Below are 20,418 nucleotides of genomic sequence, written 5' to 3'. Positions count from 1 at the left end.
TTGTAGTCCTCCTTGCTCGCACACGCTTTTTCAGTTCTGCCCACAAATTTTCCATACGATTGAGGTCAGGGCTTTGTGATGGCCACTCCAATACCTTGACTTTGTTGTCCTTAAGCAGTTTTGCCACAACTTTGGAAGTATGCTTGGTGTCATTGTCCATTTGGAAGACCCATTTGCGACCAAGCTTTAACTTCCTGACTGATGTCTTGAGATGTTGCTTCAATATATCCACATTTTTCGTCCTCATGATGCCATCTATTTTGTGAAGTGCACCAGTCCCTCCTGCAGCAAAGCACCCCCACAACATGATGCTGCCACCCCCGTGCTTCACGGTTGGAATGGTGTTCTTCGGCTTGCAAGCCTCCCTCTTTTTCCTCCAAACATAACGATGGTCGTTATGGCCAAACAGTTCTATTTTTGTTTCATCAGACCAGAGGACATTTCTCCAAAAAGTACGATCTTTGTCCACATGTGCAGTTGCAAACAGTAGTCTGGCTTTTTTATGGCGGTTTTGGAGCAGTGGCTTCTTCCTTGCTGAGCGGCCTTTCAGGTTATGTCGATATAGGACTCGTTTTACTGTGGATATAGATACTTTTGTACCTGTTTCCTCAAGCATCTTCACAAGGTCCTTTGCTGTTGTTCTGGGATTGATTTGCACTTTTCGCACCGAAGTACGTTCATCTCTAGGAGACAGAACGTGTCTCCTTCCTGAGCGGTATGATGGCTGCGTGGTCCCATGGTGTTTATACTTGCATACTATTGTTTGTACAGATGAGCGTGGTACCTTCAGGCGTTTGGAAATTGCTCCCAAGGATGAACCAGACTTGTGGAGGTCTATAATTTCTTTTCTGAGGTCTTGGCTGATTTCTTTTGATTTCCCCATGATGTCAAGCAAAGAGGCACTGAGGTTGGAGGTAGGCCTGGAAATACATCCACAGGTACACCTTCAATTGACTCAAATGATGTCAATTAGTCTATCAGAAGCTTCTAAAGCCATGACATCATTTTATTGAATTTTCCAAGCTGTTTAAAGGCACAGTCAACTTAGTGTATGTAAACTTCTGACCCACTGGAATTGTGATACAGTGAATTATAAGTTAAATAATCTGTCTGTAAACAATTGTTGGAAAAATGACTTGTGTCATGCATAAAGTAGATTTGCCAAAACTATAGTTTGTTAACAAGACATTTGTGGAGTGGTTGAAAAACAAGTGTATGTTAACTTCCGACTTCAACTGTATATCAGTATTATCATCTAGCCCTTGAAATATGATGCCATCACCAATAGCATCATATCTGATGAGTTGCCATAAACTGCCAAAACCTTAAAGAGTGATTCCTTTTACTAGAAGAGGCCCTGTATGGTACTTGAAATGAGACCCTGAGATATGGTTCATGAGTGAGATAACCTGTATGTCCTCTGTTGAGAATGTGTGTAATGAGATAGTCCGTATAATGGTAGAGTGTCCAGTGAAGCAGCACCATAGAATTAGGACTTAGAACACTAGAATGCATTTGTGTTAATTAGCTAGCCAGACAGTTTTAGAGGAATGATTCCATTTTTCAAATTAAAGGAGACGTTTGCATCACCTATGCCTCTACTGCAATTCATTCCAAATAAACTTGTTTTGGGTTTCTCACTGACAAAGATGGCTACCATTTTCACCCCATTATGGAACTTTGAGGGTTTATGACATAACCCCTCTAGTAATTTAATAGGATCTCTATGAGAAGCACTTACGTCTGACGTCTCTGAAGTAGATGGTCTGTCTGTTGGGGTTGAGGAGCTGGATGACTGAGTCATCATTGTTCTTCACCCTGCAGCTGATGGTCGCCATCTCCCCCTCGATCACTGATACATTATCAGTCCCCAGGTTTTGACCTTCAACTGGACAGACAGATGGACAAGAGGAGGAGTGAAACCCATGAAAGGTCTAGAACTACTGCCATTCTGCTTTTATGTCGTAGTGTTTTTTTATTTATTATTGTCTAGTGTTGATTATTTTTGGATTGAGACACACAAAAACACGTAACATCATAGGTACCATGACAGACCACGACATTGAACACCATAATACTACATCACACCCACAGAGATGTGAACACAGCCTGACCGCTATAGACGTATGCTGGCTGTACTTGCAGTCACATTCCTAATCCTCCTAATACAATAGAAGGGCCCAGTGCACTGGTTGGCGTTATTGATCTCTCAGCTCAGAGTGGGTCCTGTGACTCTCTGCCAGATGGGTTGTAAGCACTACCTCTCACACACAGAGAACAATGGAGGGAGAGAGAGAAAGAGAGAGAGAGAGAGAGAGAGAGAGAGAGAGAGAGAGAGAGGGAGAGCGAGAGAGTTAGAGAGAGTGAGAGAGAGAGAGAGAGAGAGAGAGAGAGAGAGAGAGAGAGAGAGAGAGAGATGGAAAGAAAGGAGGCAGGGAAGGATGGAGAGAGCCAGATGAAGAGAGTTGAAGAGAGGGAAGGTGGAAGAGAGAGAAGGAAGCTGAGAGAGAGATAGTGAGAGAGAGAAAGAGAGAGAGAGAGAGAGAGAGAGAGAGACAGACAGACAGACAGACAGACAGACAGACAGACAGACAGACAGACAGACAGACAGACAGACAGACAGACAGACAGACAGACAGACAGACGGACAGACGGACAGACGGACGGACAGACAGACAGACAGACAGACAGACAGACAGACAGACAGACAGACAGACAGACAGACAGATGAATTATAGCTCTCCATCTGAGTCTGTGAGCACAGGGCTTTAGTCTCCATCTCAGGAATCACAGCCTTGTCAGCCACTGAGTCAGCCACTGAGTCAGCCACTGAGTCAGCCACTGAGTCAGCCACTGAGTCAGCCACTGAGTCAGCCACTGACTGAGTATATCCACACCTGTGCCTGCCTACCTGGTCATTATTTTCACAGAACTCTGCCCTCATCATTAAAGCCTGAAACCAAGCATCCATTTGGTTTTGACAAAGAAAAAATGTTTGTTTTCAGCCTTCCAGGTGAGGGAGGGGGTAAATCAAAAGTCACCTTGTGCTATATTTATCCGGCAGGAGCCAAAAGGCATAAAAAGATGAATGGGGAATGCTTTTAAACGCCTTGGATTAGCACCAGGAGAGGAACAAGACACCCAGCAATAGCCCGAAGAAACATCCATAGCACATTTGCATGCCTGAGTTGTCAGACACCTCCAAACCGGGCTGACATTTACAAAGTGGAAAAAAAGCACCTGCATTTTCAGATAGTGATAATGGGAATAGACAGCCAAACTAACAGGATTCAAATGAGCTGAGAGAATGCAGCGAGCAGCAAGAAATGAACCTCCTGTGGAGAAATTCACCTCAGACCTGTCTGTAGCAATGAACTTTCCATTTCATTCGACAACACAGACATTGGTTCGTCAAGTGATGACTGAAAATGGACATTGATATTGAGCAGAGTACAGTCAATTCTGTACTAAATAGGTAGTATCTTGAGGTATTTGAGTGTTATCTTATCGTAAGGAAAGACTTGTTTTAATTGAAGTGTGCTGTTTTTAAACTGTCTTAATTGAGTATCTGTGATGTTTGAGGAATCCATCTGTTTTATCATTAGAAAAGCCTCTGTTTTCAACTACCTCTGAAGTGTGAATGTATAGTGGACTACTAGAGCATAGCAAAATACTTGGTTGATAATTAACTCCTTATAACACAATCAAATTAATGTTTATTAAGTGTGCTCCAATGTTGGAATATGGAAGTGTGTAATTCATTTGAGTGTGTCTGACTGAAACACGAAAGGCAGCTCTGACATACTTATATTAAGTAGGCCTACCCCAGCAGAGGAGCCCACAGTATGTTTTGAAGCCTGTTTTGATTTCAGTTTTGTTAAAGTAATATAGCTGGCAGTCAAAACAGCAACATGAAGGAGCCTCAAAGCTAGGTTATTCTGGAACAGGACTGCTAGAGAAAATATCCATAAGGTTTCAGCAGCCCTTAGCAGGGTTGGGTCCTCTCCAATATCCATGGCTCATCTCCAATTCAAAACACACATAAATAACGGGGCTGTGATTAGTAATCCCATCAAAGGGAAAACAGGCCACTTTGCGGAACATGGAGGGGTTTTTGCAATTCTAGTAAACATTTTCAATTGCCTCAGCATCCTGGTCATGATTGGGTACAAATGAGGAGAGGCAGTCATTAATTCCTGGTGGCGGGAGAGAGAGAGAGAGGTGGGCTGAGACAAGGCAGGTCGCAGATGACTGGTTGATAAATTCACACTCCTTCCAGCAGCTGTCTTGGAGTGCGAAGCTCCAGTATTGCCACACATGGCCGCCCTCCTGTTCCTCTATCAGAACACACTGAATGACACAGTCAAAGATAATTAATTACAGGGCCTTCAAAGGTCTGTGAACTCAACGCTGGGATGTTACATCAGCGGTCTGACATGGGCCCCATCAACAAGCAGCTCATAACGCAAGACACTGAGAAGAAACCCTGATGCTAACTTTTAGAAGTTGGGAGAAATTAAGTTCCTCTCTTCATTCCTTCCCAGATGTTAAGAAAAGGCACCTTTTGATTCAAATTCCTTTTTTCTTTGAACTTCTCTCTCTCTTTGAATTTTTTCATCAAAAGACATGAAAGGGGCAGTGGAAAGCAGGATAGCGCCAGGCCCCTGATTCCTCTCCACTGACTCACCGATGTCTGGAGCGGCCCTGTCCTTTTCATAGAGGAACCAGCTATCCAGCCGGAGTTACTTATCTGACAGGCCGGTCGGACCAAGCTATCTTTCCAGGCAGAGATAGCTAGGTGCGGCCGGCCAGATAGCTAGGTTAAGTTCACAGACCTTTGAAGGCCCTGCAATTAGCTATATGGCTGGCCGGAACTACCTAGATATCTGGCCGGCTGGACCTAGCTATCTGGCCGAACCTACACTATATATACAAAAGTATGTGGACACCCCTTCAAATTAGTGGATTTGGCTATTTCAGCCACCTCCGTTGCTAACAGGTTTATAAAATCGAGCACACAGCCATGCAATCTCCATAGACACACATTGGCAGTATAATGGATTTACTGAAAAGCTCATTGACTTTCAACATGGCACCGTCATAGGATGCTACCTTTCCAACAAGACAGTTCGCTAAATTTATGCCCTGCTAGAGCTGCCCCGGTCAACTGTAAGTGCTGTTATTGTGAAGTGGAAACATCTAGGAGCAACAATGACTCAGCCGCGAAGTGACAGACCACACAAACTCACAGAATGGGACAACCGAGTGCTGAGCGTAAAAATCTTCTGCCCTCATTTGCAACACTACCGAGTTCCAAACTGTCTTTGGCAGCAACGTCAGCACAATAACGGTTCGTCGGGAGATTCTTGAAATGGGTGTCCATGACCGACCAGCTGCACACAAGCCTAAGATCACCATGCGCAATGCCAAACGTCGGCTGGAGTGGTGTAAAGCTCGCCGCCATTGGACTCTGGAGCAGGGGAAATGCGTTCTCTGGAGTGATGAATCACACTTCACCATCTGGCAGTCCGACAGACTAATCTGGGTTTGGGGGATGCTAGGAGAACGCTATCTGCCACAATGCAGAGTGCCAACTGTAAAGTTTGGTGGAGGAGGAATAATGGTCTGGGGCTGTTTTTCATGGTTCGGGCTAGGCCCCTTAGTTCCAATGAAGGGAAATCTTAATGCTACAGCATACAATGACATTCCAGATGATTCTGTGCTTCCAACTTTGTGGCAACAGTTTGGGGGAAGACTCTTTCCTGTTTCAGCATGACAATGTCCCCGTGCACAAAGCAAGGTCCATAAAGAAATGGTGTGTCGAGATCGGTGTGGAAGAACTTGACTGGCCTGCACAGGGCCCTGACCTCAACCCCATCGAACACCTTTGGGATAAATTGTAACGCTGACTGTGAGCCAGGTCTAATCTCCCAGCATCAGTGCCCGACCTCACTAATGCTCTTGTGGCTGAATGGAAGCAAGACCCCGCAGCAATGTTTCAACATCTAGTGGAAAGCCTTCCCAGAAGAGTGGAGGCTTTTTAGCAGCAACGGTCGGACCAATTCCATAAATTCCCATGATTTAGGAATGAGCTGTACAACGAGCAAGTGTCCACATACTTTTGGCTAATGTAGTGTATCTGGCCGGTCGGACCTAGCTATCTAGCCGACCGGCCGACTGGATCTATCTTACCGCGTTAAGACTGACTGAAAATGGCTCTCTTTCTCACGCTCCTATTCTCTGCCCCTTGAGATACATACATCTCCAGCTCAGTCATTAAGCCCTGCTCTCTAAGAAGGGAAGCTCTTTCAAGGACCTCTGTGAGTAAAAAGCCATAATATCATTGGGCATTATTAGACCTTCACTGTTTCAAGGCTTCTCTGCATCGTAGCAGGATTTCTAACGTTTTAGGCCTTCTAATGTAATCTCTTTTATCTCTGAAAACAATCTCACACTCAAGTTTCATCATGTTTCTGATGTGATGTCAGATGTCTGATGCTGCTTTGACAAGGCTTTGTCTGAATAGAGATGTACAGAGAAAAGCATCTCTCCTGTACTCTATTATCTTATGCAGATTGTGCCATGTTCACTGCAGATCAATGTTGGGGACTGCTCAATCTCATGTTCCACTGTACTGGCAGGTTAGAGGTTCTTTGTGCTTGATGTGTCTTCCTAAGTGTGATAGACAGACAAGGGGAGCTTCTAGCCTATAGTAGTGTTAGACATGGGCTTTCACAATACAGAATGTTCACCTTCGGTTTAGTGTAGGCTACCATAGTCCCTTTGTACATACTAGTCATGTGTCAACCAATAGAAAACTAGATATAGACAACAATATAACGCACATATGGTAAACATAATGACAGTAGCCAATAACAACAGGGAATGTAGAATGTACTCTGCCACCATCTGACATAGTCTTATTTGAAATGGTCTCTATTCACACGACTGTAGCTGTGCTATACAAATACAATCAAATTGGCAGTAGATTGACATATGATTGTAGACATTGCACAGCACATGAACACACAACTCGATGCTTTACACAAATCAATAAAGAGCAGGGTGAGCAAATGCATCAGACATCGTCAGACGAACATTAGAGGAAAATCAAAAGTACCTGACAAGGTCTCAGCAGCTCCTGTTGCAGCAGTAGAGAAGGAAAGAAGGAAGACAGACACATTGTAAGCAGAGGCCCATATTCATGATAAGATGGACACATTGTAAGCAGAGGCTCATATTCACGATAAGACAGACACATTGTAAGCAGAGGCCCATATTCATGATAAGATGGACACATTGTAAGAAGAGGCTCATATTCATGATAAGATGGACACATTGTAAGCAGAGGCTCATATTCACGATAAGACAGACACATTGTAAGCAGAGGCTCATATTCACGATAAGACAGACACATTGTAAGCAGAGGCCCATATTCATGATAAGATGGACACATTGTAAGAAGAGGCTCATATTCATGATAAGATGGACACATTGTAAGAAGAGGCTCATATTCATGATAAGATGGACACATTGTAAGAAGAGGCTCATATTCATGATAAGATGGACACATTGTAAGCAGAGGCCCATATTCATGATAAGATGGACACATTGTAAGAAGAGGCTCATATTCATGATAAGATGGACACATTGTAAGCAGAGGCTCATATTCATGATAAGATGGACACATTGTAAGCAGAGGCCCATATTCATTTATAATTCACACAGAAGGTAACTCTGTCAAAACTCACCTCATTTTGGATGAGTCATAATCCATTGGTTTTAGCGCTTCCTCTCTTATATTTTAGAGGCTGGCATAAATCCCAAAAGTGTGTCGCCCGAAAATTCTAATACCGAAGATTCCAATATACTTTCCTGAAAGTGATTGAGTATTTGAGTGTGTAGCTTTACAACCCCGTATCTTTTATAACCACTGTAAAGTTTCAGTCAATTTGGGGGCTATTAATATGGAGCAGCTCGGGGGTAGATAGTTAGCTATCTGTGGACTTTGTTTTTCCCAGCCTCTCTCTGTTTGAGATTCCTGCCAGCCCAGTGCTGGAGCAGCCTCTGCCTAGTGAAGGTCCCCTGAGAGCCCTGGGGCACACCAGAATTTGCCCGCTTGGAACAGTGGCCAGTCGCCCGAGACTGGCATCTCACACCAGCTGGTCATGGGAGACTGGCATTTTCCCTACGGCACCACCCTGGGCATCCTGGACTCACAGCACCGCTCTAAGTGGTAAGCCTATTACGCAGGCTAACATCTAATTGGACCACCACGTAAAGAGCAAGCAAGCACACACTAGTGTTCTTCTTGCCTGAGTTATCATCTTTGACCTAACCTGAATGGAAGGCATGTCCTTGTTATGCTTTCTCAGCCTTGTATGAATCCTCACAGGAGACAAATCACAAACCAGCACATAATAATATAGGTACATCTCAGATTATAAATCATATCGAAAGTCTGTATTTCTGTTATAGTATGAGGAGTGAGGATGTAATATAGATACATTTTCTCAGCCTAGTTCAAAACTGTATTAATAGGGCAAAGTGTACAGCCATAGATAGGACTATTATAAATAGCCGCTGGTCTTGTGTCTTGTCCCCAGCGCCCCCTGCTACCCCCCTACCCTCCCCTGTACTCCCCTGTACCTGGAGCACATTAGGCAGGAGTTATGAGGTGCCAGCCAGGCTGTGATTGGATGTCATGGCTGTCTCTCTGCTTAGACAGCACTGATAGACAGATTTCAGGGGAAATGCGTGTGATGCTATTCCCTGCAAGTGGCAGCCTCCACCGCAATCTGTCAATCATAGAGGATGAGGCCAGACAGGCCCACCGTCCTCCAAATAAAGCCTGTCCTTGTCTGGGTCTGCTGTCCTACTCTCCTAACCCATATTCCTTTGACTTCTGTATTTTATTGTACTTCGACAGAATCTGCAAATGTCTGATATGCCAGTGTATGAATAAGAATGACAGTCAACGAGTGTTCTTTGTAGTGTATTACCTGACAGATAGTAGAATCTACAAACTATCTGATCATTAGATAATATGTTCATGCTTTTAGACAGTACTAGCAGTGTTCAGCGGACTGTCATGTGGGTGAATCCACAAAGCCGCAGTACACTCTGTGAGCCAGACTGATATCTCTGCAGACGGTCTCTCTCTGTGAGTGTGGAGGAGAGCAACCTCTCTTTCCAGGCTGCTGACTAATAGCAGTTGGGGAAAGGTAACATACTGGTATGGTGTCATTAAATGTATGGGCCTCCTTTGAGGAAACATTTTTCCTTCTTATTTCCGGCCATGATCAGCAGCTTATCGCATGTTATCCGTGTGTGTGTTCACACCGCATGTGTGGCGACAGCAGGAGGAGGATGCTGGGGTGCTGTGCGGCCCAGGCAGTCTCCTTTCCTCTAGCGTGTGTGTGTGTGTGTGTGTGTGTGTGTGTGCGTGAGTGAGTGTGTGTCCCACTGTGCTTTCATTTAATTAAAAGGTTGGGTGGAGGGATGCAGACCTTTTTCTTAAAAGAATTTGATGGAAAAGCCTGTACCTGCTGAGTAGACCCAAGGAACACAGATTGGCTGCTGTGGTCATCATTTTCCAAACAGCAAGCCATCAGATGGTTTAAGACCTTTTCTCAGAAGTCAGAACACTGTCCAGATACCTTCTGTGACCTCTAGGATTGGTGTCCTAGCCAGTGTCTAACCACAACAACTGCTCACACGCTCCTGTGTTTACTTCTAGGTGTGGACCTTCTACAAATAAACAGCTAGAAACAATTGAAATACTGTACATTCAATCTGGGATTTGAAGGTCATTACAGTAGTAATCACTCACACTCCTGCTGAGTTCATTTCATCTTTGTCTCAGCCTCAAGTCAAATACCAGGTGTCCATAATGTACAAAACATTATGGACACCTGCTCTTTCCATGACATAGACTGACCAGGAATATCCAGGTGAAATCTATGATCCCTTATTGATGTAATTTATTAAATCCACTGCAATCAGTGTAGATGAAGGGGAGGAGACAGGTAAACAATATTTTTTAAGCCTTGAGAGAATTGAGACATGGATTGTGTGAGTGCCATTCAGAGGGTGAATGGGCAAGACAACATATTTAGGTGCTGTTGAACAGGTTATGGCAGCAGGTGCCGGGCGCACCGGTTTGTGTCAAGAACTGCAACGCTGCAGTTTCCCGTGTGTATCAAGAATGGTCCACCATCCAAAGGACATACAGCCAACTTGATACAACTGGAGTCAACATGGGCCAGCATCCCTGTGGAACGCTTTCGACACCTTATAGAGTCCATGCCCTGATGAATTGAGGCTGTTCTGAGGACAAAAGGGGGGTGTGCAACTCAATATGAGGAAGGTGTTCTTAATGTTTTGTACACTCAGTGTAGTCCACTGTGCAAACACTGGACAAAATGTGACACCCCAGCTATCTGTATAGTTGCCTGCAGCAGAGTGCTTTAGAGGGAGGTGTCAAGAGTAGCTACAGCTCAACAGAGAGAGCTGCTCTGTACTCCCACCGTTTTGTCAGATATGGCTTAATGCAGGTATCTGGTCGCCTCTGGAATATCTGTGAAAACACTTACCTATAGCACCACAGGGAATGCTCAGGCTAATTCCTCTCCATGGCAGACAGTAACATGTTAATCAAGTGGGCTTACCAGGAACACATCTACAGGCTGTTCCATCATACTGTAGTCAAAGGGGATTATGTATGTATCCCCACATAAACAGTTTCCCGATGGCCAGAGGAGGTTTAACTGCACCTTATTCATGGAACATACAAAAAGACACTGGAGCTCAGCCGTGACAACCTCTCACTGGATATGCCTGATTTCATGCTCTGAATATTAATATGGGCCTTCAGCAAACCCCTGAGCACAAGCGCATAAGCACACACACACACACGTATGCATGCACACACACACTCACACACATGTATGCACGCACGTACACACACACACACGTGCACATGCCAGCAGATGTGCGCACACACACACAAACACACACACACACACACACACACCACACACACACACACACACACACACACACACACACACACACACACACACACACACACACACAGTTGAAGCCAGGCACGTTAGAGATAACTAACTAACAATTCACAGATAACTAACTAACAATTCAGAGGGATTGAACAGTACTCTCCCATGGTGAGTTCACAGTGTGAGTTTCTGGTATTCAAGGGCTAGTTGGTAAGGAGGCTGAAGTATGTGAGGATCTGAATATTGTATCATGTTTGTCTGAAAGCAAGACATGTTAATAAGCTCTTCAATCAGAACTTCAAGTCCTCTCTGTAACACAAAAGTAATGTCTTCATTCTACGAGCAGAAATAACAGAAAATATAGAAGCTGAAAGAGAACTCAGGTTGTGGTTGTGTTAGAGATACACGCCTCTGACTGGATGCCTAACAGCCCCGCCAACTGCCATCTCTCACTCTAAAACATGTTACATATACAAAGCTTTCTCTGCAGGTTGTACAGGCCTGTACTGTATATCTGTACAGAATACTGGGCTCCTTTATTTATAATAAAACATGAACGAAGAAACCAACAAAGCAACAAACTATCGCTATGCCACCATGACACTTCAAAGTCACTCTGGTGTTTGACACAGCAAAATATAAATGACCACAGAACACCATTTTCCCCCCAAGAAAACAATCAAACAAGAAGAAGGAACCGAAGACCTTATCCAACTACAGTAACACCTCAGCCTCCCACAGTCATCCAAAATAGATTTAAAGGGGTTCAAAGATCTTGAAAAAACAACCAATATCAGTATAAGCATAATTCTGCATTGTGTTATGCTAGCACGAATGGTTGGCACGAATGGTTGGCACTAATGGTTGGCACGAATGGTTGGCACGAATGGTTGGGTAAGCACTGACTTCAAGGCTGCCGTTACAATACGCAATGTATGCATCTACACACCACATGGCTTTATAGAGAAACAGATCATAGTGAATGCTTAACCCCCCGGCTGTGAGACACACCACATCTTATTCACCATGTCTGTTCAGCTAAAGCCCTGTCTTCCATCTTGCTCCAGAGGGAGCGATCACACAGAGCCCTGCTTCTTTTCAACCCGGTCTCAGGTGGAGGCGAGGCAGCAGCAGGAGCGTTAGTGTTAATGCCGCTGGAGAGCACACAAAGCTCTGACTCAATGCTCGCCTCTGATTGCATTGTACTCACATGCAGCTTTTTTTTAAATCAAAGCTTAGAAAGAGTCTTATACGGGTGTAATCACTGCCTCTTTTCTATTTTTTCTTTTTTCTTAAATGATTAACCCATCCACCCCCCCTTCTGGGAGGACACATATATTTTTTTTCGTTTTTACAGCTTTTCTGCTACATATACATACATTTTACATACACATTTGACATACATGGTACTTTTATATACAGCAATCACATACAGTAACAATAATACATTATCGAACATCAGCTCTTTAATCCCACCCCTCAGTCACTCTCAGCCCATCCCACCTATCACCATACAACACCCTCATTTGGTTTCCATGTGCCATATATTTTTAAATTGTGCTGTGATGTTTTACATACATTTTGAAATGTTCTTTTCTTTTAGTTATGGGGACATTGTTCCCCTTTATCTAATATGGTGCCATGCAAGGGGCATACAAGCGCTGTGCTGATGCCTGACGGGACAGATTGGGATGTGTGTGTATGTGTATGTGTGTGTGTGTGTGTGTGTGTGTGTGTGTGTGTGTGTGTGTGATTGCGTGCATGTGTCTGTGTGTGTATGCATGTGTGTATATGTACATGCATGTGTGCATATGCTTGTGTGGGTTCATGTGTGTACATGCATGTGTTTGTGATTGTATGTCGGGGGGTAATTAGGACATCAGTAGAAGCCTCTGACAGGCCTGTCATCTCCACAGCCTGTCCAGCAAGGAGAAAGGGGTCAGAGGGGCTGGAGAGGGGTAAGGAGGCAGCTGCTGCACCACCCCTCACTGTCTGGAATCTCTCACAGAATATTAAACCACTGGGACCTCAGGCAAGACACTCCCTCGCCTCAATTATGGAAAACACAAAGCCATCTCACAGGGTATTACTATTTGATAACTCAACAAATGTGCATTGTGAGGGAGTATGACTATGAGCCGTGAGATTTGAGTTTTGAGATAACGTGACAAAATGTGTTATCTAACTGTTATCTAAAAATTCCTTCATTATGACATAATGACAAATCCAGTTAGCTGTTGTGAGCTTAACCATGGAGCATGCTATGAAATTGAGGATCTGTATTACAAAGAGACAGATACAGTACATTAAATACAATCTCCATATGTGGGCATTTCTGGTGACCTTGGTTATGGCATATCATTAATTCTATATATGGATGATTATTTATCCCCACAATAACATGTCTGCTGCTCCCCCCCTCTCTCTCTCCCTCTCTCTCTGTGTTGCACCTGTGCCCATTCTGTCTGTGCCTGGCCCCGGTGCTCATACTCTCATAATCACATCCATCAGCCCACAGCTCTAACTGCATCCAGGACCGCTAAATACATCCATTTGTTTGCAGGTGTCATTTATTTTGTGTGCCTCAATCAGACACCTGTCACACACACCTGCTGTCTGTGTGTGTGGAGCTAAAGAAAATAAATAAGAGGAGAGAAGGCCTTTGTTTCTTCTGCGAGTTTATAATGAGCACACTGTTTCCAATCTTCTTCCTCCATTTTTCAATTTCCTATGCCTTTTTCACAGTCAAATCACAGCTATCAATCAGGTGTGTGTGTGTGTGGTGTGTGTGTGTGTGTGTGTGTGTGTGTGTGTGTGTGTGTGTGTGTGTGTGTGTGTGTGTGTGTGTGTGTGTGTGTGTGTGTGTGTATGAAGGAGGTAAACTGAGGCCGTGTACCTTGATGGAACCATCTCCAACCATTAGTCAGAGATTGGAGGAAAATATGTGTGTGTGTGGTGGTGTGAAAATGTATACCATTATAAATGGCTGCCAATGCAAGGCTGTCTCCCTGCCCGGCTCCAAATGATTCACAATGTACACCGTTGAATTTGCCCTCAATGGATCTATTCTGCACACTGTTCTTTTACAGTGGTACCGACAGGAAAAGCCACATATTTGTTTAACCATTTATTAGAAAAGATTACAATACATGCAATACGATACTCTTGGCGTCAGGCTCTGCTCCCTTGGGATAGCTCACTGCCAGAGCATGCATACTGGTAAGATAACTATAGTAACAGACAATGAGCAAGGTATGTTATACCAATCCCCCTGACCGAAGCAAAATCACAGTCCAAACAGGTGGAGGCTGGGTGGGTGGTGGGGAAGCAGAAAACAGACATACATGGCAAGTAACGCATGTTACAGCAATAACATGTCACCAAGAACACCAGCACATAGTGTGCATGTGGCAGCCATCAGGGAATGAAGGTGCAACACCTGGTTGACTAAATACACCGCAATATTAAGGTAGAGTGAATCTAATTGGTGCAATATCAGCTGATGCAATACTCAGGTTTCCTGTCTGGTGTTGCTGTAACTACTGATAGCACATTATAACACAGTAAAACATATTATACAATGTACACAGATATAGGATCTTAATTTGAGACAGTTTGCTACATCAGGAAAATAATCCTGCAGCAACAGGAAATGTGAAGTATTATGTGGATTATAATTAATGGACATTTTTGTAGGGGTTGATACCTTTTTATTGAGGTAAAAATCAAGGCTGAAATTTCAGCGGAAATTACAAACTTCAGAAACCTTTTTAAATCTCAAATACACTACACCTTTGACATGTCTTTCATTGCAGGAACGTTCTCCTGCAACAGGGTGATCTAATTAAGATCCTACACCTGTATAGCTAGGCATATAGATAAAAACGTATGTCTTGTGTTGTAAACCCAATGACCAATGCAAATACACTTCAGTGAATAAAATAACTGGTTCATGTAATGGTACATATCAAGTCAAGCACCTACACGTTCATACCATAGGCACATTGCAATCTAACACAAAAGCGGTAGCATGTGGCAGCAAACGCATAGTGTCAGCAGTGAAAAGAGGAAGACAATTCTGACTGACAGCACTCCAACGTAGAATTAAAAAATCTTAACATCATGTGGCATGTACAGTATATGTATGGGAAAGACTGCTAGTGGGGACTAACTCCAGGATTATGCAGATACTGCAATGTGCACCAGTGTTTTACAGAGTGTATTGATTGAAACAAAGATCTATTTGAAGTGACTGCGCCAAATGGCAACTATAGTAAATTCACAATGGCAGGCTAATATAGGACTTCCCAGCCTGACATTTCCTCCCCTCCACACAGAGCGGTCTCTAACTGTGTGTCAATGGCCATATGATTTATTCTGGACCCACATGGATATTTCATATTAGTGCTTAGCTGGCTTGTGGCATCAAGAAAATGTATTATTTTTAGTGAGCTTTGTAGATGTCATGTCCTGACCAGTAAAATGGGTTATTTGTTATTGTAGTTTGGTCAGGGCGTGGCAGGGGGTGTTTGTTTTGTGTGGTTCGGGTTTGTTTGGTTTATGTTCTACATTTTCTATTTCTATGTGTTTATCTAGTTTTTCTATTTCTATGTTGGGGTTTTGGTAGGACCTCCAATCAGAGACAGCTGGTTGTCGTTGACTCTAATTGGAGGCCATATTTAGTTGGGGTTTGTTTCACTTGTGTTTTGTGGATGGTTGTTTCCAGTATAGTCTGTGCACCTTATTGGACTGTTTTCGTCACTTGTTTTGTTTAAGTGTTTTTCCTTTAATAAATAAGAAGATGAGCACTTTGCCCGCTGCATTTTGGTCCACTCCTTACGACGCCCGTGACAGTAGAAACACCCTGGAAATCCCTCAGACCTTTGATGAATGGTCGAATAGTTTATGTTGTATTAAAAGGGCAAAACAAATGACTGTCAATCATCTTATGTTGCCATGACAGCAGCTATACGCTTAACCCCTCCCATTTATGAAATTCCCTTTCTGGGGTTTTCTGCTGGATCAGCTGCCAAAGAAAATCAAATCAAAGCCTGCGCTCTGCAGAACAGGTCAGCTTCGATTTCACTATTAGACAAACCTACTCTGAAAGAGAAAGCTTAATATTGGTTAGTATAAAATATGGGTTACCAAAGAGGGTGATGTCAGTTGAAAGTGAATATTGGCATTATTGTAATACATTAACCTTCAATAGACACAATAGTATGCTCTAACCTGGAGTTGAACCCTCTAGTTCAGTGAGGAAACACATCTTAATAACCCCAACTGCTGTAAGAGCATACTAATGGTTTCAGATAAAAGGAGGAAATATAATCCAACTATGAACACGGTGTGATTTAAAATAAATGAAACATAGAATTAAGAATTCAATTACTTTTTTAGGATTTCTGCCTGAGTTAAAAAGTAAATTGCAGCGATGACATCTGAGTGTGCATAAAGGTAGCGTTGCCAATGAATGATTCAATTTGCTCATCATGCTCCCACTACTACCTGCATTGAGTTGGTTTCATTTGATTGGCTGGGTAATTACCTGAACGCTGGTTAATTGCTTGTTAATTTGCCCCTGATGGCGAGCACATCCAGCTCACAACAAGTCTGCCAATCAGCAGTTTACACGTGGTGCACATGGGGACTTGCTCAGAGAGTATGCATACACATGGACACATGCATGTACTACGCACATACTACAGCCCTGCAGTTAAAATCTTCTCCATAATTAAATACAATAACAAATAACTATACACAACCCACAAGGCCAAATTCACTTCATAACAACATAGCTACGATCTAAAATGAGATTTGGCCAATCTCCAGCAAGACAGAAGATTATCAACTACTGAATCATCCCCATATGATAAACAGTAACTGCTATGCCTAGTGGTTAGAGCGTTGGGCCAGTAACTGAAAGGTTGCTAGATCGAATCCTCGAGTTGACAAGGTAAAAATCTGTCATTCTGCCCCTGAACAAGGCAGTTAACCCACTGTTCCTAGGCTGTCATTGTAAATAAGAATTTGTTCTTAAACTGACTTGCCTAGTTAAATAAAGGTTCAATAAATTTTTTTTTTTTTTAAATATGCTAAGCTGAGCAAAGCAGGAGCTCTTCCATATGGATGTCCATTGGAAAACAGCAGACACATGATTGAGGGAGAGAGAACACTGAGTGACTTGGCTTTCGAGTTAGAGAGATAGGCTGCATGCTCACAGACTGGCAGGGAGTGAGAGAACGCGGCAGGGAGTGAGAGAACGCGACACAGAGAGAGACATAGAAAGAGATGCATGGGACTGACTATAACTGTTCACTCCCCCACCAGATTGATATTTTATGGTGTATGATGTTGTTCAGTTGACATGGAGAGGTTGAGATGGAGTGAGAGACAGTGTGCAGGCGGGAAGAGTTCAGTGATTTATTGTGTGAGTGCATGTCTGGCATGTGGGTAAGTTTATGTGTGTGTGTGTGTTTGTGCATGTACGTATGTGATGAGTTAGCGCTCGGTGCAGTCAGACTAAGCCCATTAAAAAGTGAAGGCACAAGGGGACAGATGCACCCCAACATGAGGCACAGGAAACAGACTCTTTGATCATTACCTGCCTGCCAGTCTGCCCTCCACAGGGACCGCCCATTACCACTGCTGATGTGCTGCTCTGACAGGCCATAAACACACACACACACGCAGCACTACTCACATTCACAACAACTATCACTCAAACTAGTGTTGTCGTCAGTTAAACCTGTCCCCCAAAGACACATATAGAATAGCCATATGGCAATGGGGATGAGATGAATGCATTTACAGGTATTGATTGCTTTGGTGGGTATACAGTATGTAAGCTACTCCGTTTTTTTCTCTGTTTAGAGGGCGCTCTACCTGGTACACAGCCAGTATAGAAGCACTTTTCACTTATCTTCTCAGCTATAAGGTGACATGGGGTAACTGGAAAACATGTCACTCACAGATTACTATGTGAGTCTCATTAGCTGACAGCAGTTTTTATTTTTTATTTTTTTATTTCACCTTTATTTAACCAGGTAGGCCAGTTGAGAACAAGTTCTCATTTACAACTGCAACCTGGCCAAGATAAAGCAAAGCAGTGCGACACAAACAACAACACAGAGTTACACATGGAATAAAGAAACGTACAGTCAATAACACAATAGAAAAGTAAGTAAGTAAGATTAGGGAGGTAAGGCAATAAATAGGCCATAGTGGCAAAATAATTACAATTTAGCAATTAAACACTGGAGTGATAGATGTGCAGAAGATGAATGTGCAAGTAGAGATACTGGGGTGCAAAGAAGAAAAAAAACAATATGGGGATGAGGTAGTTGGGTCGGCTATTTACAGATGGGCTATGTACAGGTGCAATGATCTGTAAGCTGCTCTGACAGCTGATGTTTAAAGTTAGTGAGGGAGATATGAGTCTCCAGCTTCAGTGATTTTTGCAGTTCGTTCCAGTCATTGGCAGCAGAGAACTGGAAGGAAAGGCGGCCAAAGGAGGAATTGGCTTTGGGGGTGACCAGTGAAATATACCTGCTGGAGTGCGTACTACGGGTGGGTGCTGCTATGGTGACCAGTAAGCTGAGATAAGGCTGGGCTTTACCTAGCAAAGACTTATAGATGACCTGGAGCCAGTGGGTTTGGCTACGAATATGAAGTGAGGGCCAAAAAGAGCATACAGGTCGCAGCGGTGGGTAATATATGGGGCTTTGGTGACAAAACGGATGGCACTGTGATAGACTGCATCCAATTTGCTGAGTAGAGTGTTGGAGGCTATTTTGTAAATTACATCGCCAAAGTCGAGGATCAGTAGGATGGTCAGTTTTACGAGGGTATGTTTGGCAGCATGAGTGAAGAATGCTTTGTTGCGAAATATGAAGCCGATTCTAGATTTAACTTTGGATTAGAGATGCTTAATGTGAGTCTGGAAGGAGAGTTTACAGTCTAACCAGACACCTAGGTATTTGTAGTTGTCCACATATCTAAGTCAGAACCGTCCAGAGTAGTGATGCTAGACGGGCGGGCAGGTGCGGGCAGCGATCGGTTGAAGAGCACGCATTAGTTTTACTTCCATTTACGAGCAGTTGGAGGCCACGGAAGGAGAGTTGTATGGCATTGAAGCTCGTCTGGAGGTTAGTTAACACAGTGTCCAAAGAAGGGCCAGAAGTATACAAAATGGTGTCTTCTGCGTAGAGGTGGATCAAAGAATCACCAGCAGCAAGAGCGACATCATTGATGTATATGGACGCAGGCAACTGAAGCAGTGATCACTGAGATCCTGGTTGAAGACAGCAGAGGTGTATTTAGAGGGCAGGTTGGTCAAGATGATATCTATGAGGGTTCCCGTGTTTACGGATTTGGGGTTGTACCTGGTAGGTTCAATGATCATTTGGGTGAGATTGAGGGCATCTAGTTTAGATTGTAGGACGGCCGGGGTGTTAAGCATATCCCAGTTTAGGTCCCCTAACTGTACAAACTCTGAAGATAAATGGGGGGTAATTAATTCACATATGGTGTCCAGGGCACAGCTGGTGGCTGAAGGGGGTCTGTAACAAGCAGCTACAGTGATAGACTTTTTTCTGGAAAGGTGGATTTTTAAAAGCAGAAGCTCTAACTGTTTGGGCACGGACCTGGATAGCATGACAGAACTCTGCAGGCTGTCTCTGCAGTAAATTGCAACTCCACCCCCTTTGGCAGTTCTATCTTGGAAGAAAATGTTGTAGTTGGGGATGCAAATTTCAGAATTTTTGGTGGCCTTCCTAAGCCAGGATTCAGACACAGCTAGGACATCGGGGTTAGCGGAGTGTGCTAAAGCAGTGAGTAAAACAAACTTAGGGAGGAGGCTTTTGATATTAACATGCATGAAACCAAGGCTTTTACGGTTACAGAAGTCAACAAATGATAGTGCCTGGGGAATAGGAGTGGAACTGGGGGCTACAGGGCCTGGGTTAACTTCTACATCACCAGAGGAACAGAGGAGGAGTAGGGTAAGGTTAAGGCTAAAGGCTATAAGAACTGGTTGTCTAGTGCGTTGGGGTCAGAGAATAAAAGGAGAAGATTTCTGGGTGTGGTAGAATAGATTCAAGGCATAATGTACAGACAAGGGTATGGTAAGATGTGAGTACAGTGGAGGTAAACCTATGCGTTGCGTAACGATGAGAGGTTTCGTCTCTGGAGGCATCAATTAACCTAGGTGAGGTCTCCTCCGCATGTGTGTGGGGTGGGACGAAAGAGCTATCTAAGGCATTTTGAGTGGGACTGAAGGCTCTACAGTGAAATAAAACAATAAAAACTAGCGAAGACAGCAGTAGACAAGGCATATTGACATTAGAGAGAGGCATAAAGCAATCACAGGTGTTGATCAGGAGAGCTAAGACAACAACGG

The 20,418-nt window shown here is 43.6% G+C and overlaps 1 protein-coding gene across 4 annotated transcripts in view; it reads right to left on the bottom strand.

Annotated features, from left to right (window-relative positions):
• LOC106581151 (cell adhesion molecule 1-like) overlaps positions 1–20,418 on the bottom strand; it is a 164,142-nt gene that overhangs the window by 51,314 nt on the left and 92,410 nt on the right. For 2 of the 4 annotated variants that reach the window (XM_014163006.3, XM_014163008.3), the window contains exons 2-3: positions 7,121–7,141; positions 1,742–1,888 (exon numbers count right to left, since the gene is read on the bottom strand). In XM_014163006.3, the coding sequence (XP_014018481.1) occupies positions 1,742–1,888; positions 7,121–7,141 (168 nt within the window). Of the gene's footprint in view, positions 1–1,741; positions 1,889–7,120; positions 7,142–7,751; positions 8,099–20,418 lie in introns of those variants that run through there. The other 2 variants (XM_045703801.2, XM_014163007.3) reach the window with 2 other exon arrangements.

This window comes from Salmo salar, chromosome 20 (genome assembly GCF_965601325.2).
Source record: "Salmo salar chromosome 20, fSalSal1, whole genome shotgun sequence".
Lineage (NCBI taxonomy): Eukaryota > Metazoa > Chordata > Actinopteri > Salmoniformes > Salmonidae > Salmo > Salmo salar.
This window is presented reverse-complemented; position numbering and strand designations above follow the sequence as displayed.